The 4,284-nt window shown below is 47.3% G+C and overlaps 1 protein-coding gene and 1 long non-coding RNA gene across 2 annotated transcripts; one reads left to right on the forward strand and one right to left on the reverse strand.

Moving 5' to 3' along the window:
• Positions 1 to 919: 919 nt before the first annotated feature.
• LOC120023064 lies at positions 920 to 3,145 on the reverse strand. Its single transcript, XR_005472660.1, has 3 exons — positions 2,692 to 3,145; positions 2,355 to 2,481; positions 920 to 1,954 (listed from the first exon to the last, which is right to left on the reverse strand). It is a non-coding gene; the product is annotated as an uncharacterized LOC120023064 (long non-coding RNA).
• Positions 2,729 to 3,671, forward strand: LOC120023063 (zinc finger protein 541). Its single transcript, XM_038967016.1, has 2 exons — positions 2,729 to 3,038; positions 3,412 to 3,671. Exons 1-2 carry the CDS (start codon positions 2,755 to 2,757, stop codon positions 3,488 to 3,490), a joined length of 363 nt encoding a protein of 120 aa, XP_038822944.1. The 5' UTR covers positions 2,729 to 2,754; the 3' UTR covers positions 3,491 to 3,671.
• Positions 3,672 to 4,284: the final 613 nt, after the last annotated feature.

Genomic DNA, 4,284 nt, shown 5'->3' on the forward strand with positions numbered 1-4,284 from the left:
AGCTGGCGTATAGGACCAGCACAGGAGAGATGATCAGAGGCAGTTGCTGTCTGTGTTGCGCTTTTTCTCAGAGTTTATCAGAGTTGTAAAAGCAAGCAGAGCAGGAACTGGCTTCTCTTTAGTTGAATGATCTAGCTGGCAAGGTAACTGCTGTTTGACATAAGTGCTGAGCTAGAAGTGTAACTGACATGTTATGTTAGCTAATGTTTCATCCCCTCTCCACTGAAGTGAATGAACTACTAGCAGCTAGATAGCTAGCTAGTAGCTACCACAGCCAATCCAGCTCTAGCTAGCCTCTAGCTATCTGTCAGGTAGCAGTTCCTAAAGGCTGTTGTGTGTATGGAAATATTTTGTAGCCTTTGTTTTGTCCCATTTCAACAGAAGTACATTTGATGATGTACCATAGTACCATTAGCTAGAGCTAGCCAAACGTTGGCTAACGTTAGCTAGCTAGCTCACTAACTTTAGCTATTATTTTTACCTCAATAACACTAGACTTGAATCAAACGATGAAAACAGTGGCCAAACGATTGAAGACCAATATATTCTGACATTTCTTCAGCGTAATGTTAGTTTTTATTAGTCAGTATAGCAATGTAATGTTATTGATCTGTCAGTTTTCCTAGCTAATTCCCTAGTTTTCACACTGACACGGTTATAAACAGCTCTACAGGCTTCACTGTCATGGTGCACAGTCAGTACACAACACTATGGTCATCATGTCTTAGCAGGATCAGATGGTGACAGGTGTCCCTGCAGGTTCAGACAGCCAGGGAAGACCAGGCTACTGAGCTCAGGTGAATTAAGCAGTATTTAATTTACCAACGTTTCAACAGGCAAGCTGTCTTCATCAGGATTGTACCCTGATGAAGACAGCTTGCCTGTCGAAACGTTGGTAAATTAAATATTTTTGCATCTGAGCTCCTAGAGTGTGCGGCTCTCCTTTATTTTTAAATTTTCTACTCCGCTAGCCAGCACCTCGCCTTAATAGGTGTGCGTTTCTTTTTCTTCTAGAATTTAGCAGTATATCATAACAATCAGTGAATGGATATAAAGTTCCATCTTGAGTTGATGGGTTGACTACAGTCTGAGATCTGGGAATTATGGTCATCTCAATGATTGAACCATTGACTCTGTTCTTGGATAATATAATGTATAAATGTACACCAATGTAATTCTTTGTCATGCCTCATCTGAGCAGGATCAGATGGTGACAGGGGTCTCATCAGGGTCAGGCAACCAGGGAACTTCCACAGATACAACCCTTTATTCTCTCTGTGCAGCAAACACTGGCCAAGCAAGAAGCTTCAAAGTTGGATGCTATTTTAAGGCAGTCTGACAAACCTCTAAAGTTGATTTCCAAACTGTATCAATGGTTGATAGAGGCTTTTCCCAACATGTAAAGCAAAAATGTGAGGAAAGACTTGGGAGACGCTAGGGGAGATACCTATTTAAGTAATCCCTAGCTGCTGGGCTGCTCAGTCCTGGCCCTTGGGGTCTGTTGTACTGTTAGTTGTCACTCTGGCCTCGGCCTAAGACACCTGAAACCAATAAGGAATGTTTCACTAAGATCCTAAAGCTGGGTGTGTTGGGTTGGGGCACAGAAGGGCCGAGGACCCCTAGCCACTAGATACTATTAGTACTATTAGGCCTATGATATGAATTACATGGAGGATGTACTGCTTCTGTGTGTTCATGTGTAGGAGGTGTATATCTGTTTTTGTTAAAACTATTGTTTTTCAAACATTTCCCTTGAGACATAAAAGAAAAAGATGGGAAGGAAGTTGTTGGGGAGAGAGTTGTTGACTAGACTGATGGGGGTCGGGCGTGCAGGCGGGTCGGGCGTGCAGGCGGGTTGGGCGTGCAGGCGGCTTGGGCGTGCTGGCGGCTCGGGCGCCGCAGGCGGCTCGGGTGTGCAGGCGGCTCGGGCGCTCGGGCGTGCAGGCGGGTCGGGCTGAAATTTCAAATAGAGGATGTCATAAAGACACTCAAAGTGAAGTCTTTGTACTTCATTTGTAAGAGTTGTTCATTTGTTAGGCTATTAGTTAAAGGTGCAACACAATATTGATTACTGAATTATTATTGATCTAGTTCAGTCGTATCAATCACTTACCTAGCTTGATGACTGCTAGAAGGGCTACGGGTCATTTTAGATTGTGTAGAAATACAGGAAATTAGCTTTAGATGCCCCCAAAAATGGGAGGACCCTCAGACCCCCCGCCAAGTTATGCCCCCCCCCCCCCCCCCCCACTTCTAAAACCAAAGTTGCGCCCCTGTAGATAGACCACGAAGATTGTCATTTTCCCCTCACTATAATGGGGGGTCTTGTTTTCTGCAAAAAATGCCTGCAGTACCGTGGTCGGCCTTGAACTTTGTGGCTTCACTGAGAGGGGGCAGTCGTTCTCCCCTGCTCTGGGCCCACAGCCAATCATATCGTCTCCCTCGTCAGCGGGGACTACAATGACGGACAGGTGAGTGTCTCTGTGGAGAGAAATAGAGACAGAGAGAGTGCAATATTTACTGTTAATTTCTAATAAAAAACAATGATGTTGTTTTGTGTCTTCTCACTTTTGTTTATTGTTTATTTCACTTGCTTAGGCAATGTAAACACTTTTCCCATGCCAATAAAGCTCATTTGAGTTGAATTGAAAGAGAGAGAGAGAAGCCAGACAAGGTATAGAGAGAACCTACCAGACTTGCTGTCAGTACTACTGTAACCTGTTCTCTCTGTAGGTCTATCCATCTCAGCCCACCATGAATGGTAAAATGGGGCTCCACACCATTTCGACACAGAATGCCTGCCAACCGATCCACAGTGGTTCCTCCTGTCCCCTGCTCCAGGTTGGTTCTGGTTCTGGTTGCTGTAGCCCAGCCCTAGGAGAGGTAGAGAGGCCCAGCAAGGCTCACTTTTATGGGCCGGTCTGTCTGAGGATGTCCCCCTCTCTATTCAGCTCCAGTCCCAGACCGAGCAACTCTCCCCCCAACGCCAAGCTCCACACACAGCCTACCCCTCCATACCCCTGTAGGGCGTGTGCCAAGTAAGAGAGATACCTTCTGTCAATCTATCCATCTATCTCCTCCTCTCCTTCAGGGTGTTCTCTAGTCTCCTGTGTCTGTCCGTCCGTCTCTCTGTGTCTGTACTGTGTTCTCATCTCTCCTCCTCTCCTTCAGGGTGTTCTCTAGTCTCCTGTGTCTGTCCGTCCGTCTCTCTGTGTCTGTACTGTGTTCTCATCTCTCCTCCTCTCCTTCAGGGTGTTCCCTAGTCTCCTGTGTCTGTCCGTCCGTCTCTCTGTGTCTGTACTGTGTTCTCATCTCTCCTCCTCTCCTTCAGGGTGTTCTCTAGTCTCCTGTGTCTGTCCGTCCATCTCTCTGTGTCTGTACTGTGTTCTCATCTCTCCTCCTCTCCTTCAGGGTGTTCTCTAAAGTGAAGAGTCGTAATGCTCACATGAAGACACATCGCCATGAGGACCATCAGGAGGAGCTGCACTGACCCTACACCCTAAACCCTAAACCCTAAACCCTACACCCTAAACCCTACACCCTACACCCTACACCGACACTGACCCTAAACCCTAAACCCTACACCAGCACTGACCCTAAACCATCAGGACAAGCCCTGTACTGCCCTCTACAGTCCAACTCATCCATCAGGACAAGCCCTGTACTGCCCTCTACAGTCCAACTCATCCATCAGGACAAGCCCTGTACTGCCCTCTACAGTCCAACTCATCCATCAGGACAAGCCCTGTACTGCCCTCTACAGTCCAACTCATCCATCAGGACAAGCCCTGTACTGCCCTCTACAGTCCAACTCATCCATCAGGTCAAGCCCTATACTGCCCTCTACAGTCCAACTCATCCATCAGGACAAGCCCTATACTGCCCTCTACAGTCCAACTCATCCATCAGGACAAGCCCTATACTGCCCTCTACATTCCAACTCATCCATCAGGACAAGCCCTGTACTGCCCTCTACAGTCCAACTCATCCATCAGGACAAGCCCTGTACTGCCCTCTACAGTCCAACTCATCCATCAGAACAAGCCCTATACTGCCCTCTACATTCCAACTCATCCATCAGGACAAGCCCTGTACTGCCCTCTACAGTCCAACTCATCCATCAGGACAAGCCCTGTACTGCCCTCTACATTCCAACTCATCCATCAGGACAAGCCCTATACTGCCCTCTACAGTCCAACTCATCCATCAGGACAAGCCCTATACTGCCCTCTACAGTCCAACTCATCCATCAGGACAAGCCCTATACTGCCCTCTACAGTCCAA

Source organism: Salvelinus namaycush, chromosome 28, assembly GCF_016432855.1.
Source record: "Salvelinus namaycush isolate Seneca chromosome 28, SaNama_1.0, whole genome shotgun sequence".
Lineage (NCBI taxonomy): Eukaryota > Metazoa > Chordata > Actinopteri > Salmoniformes > Salmonidae > Salvelinus > Salvelinus namaycush.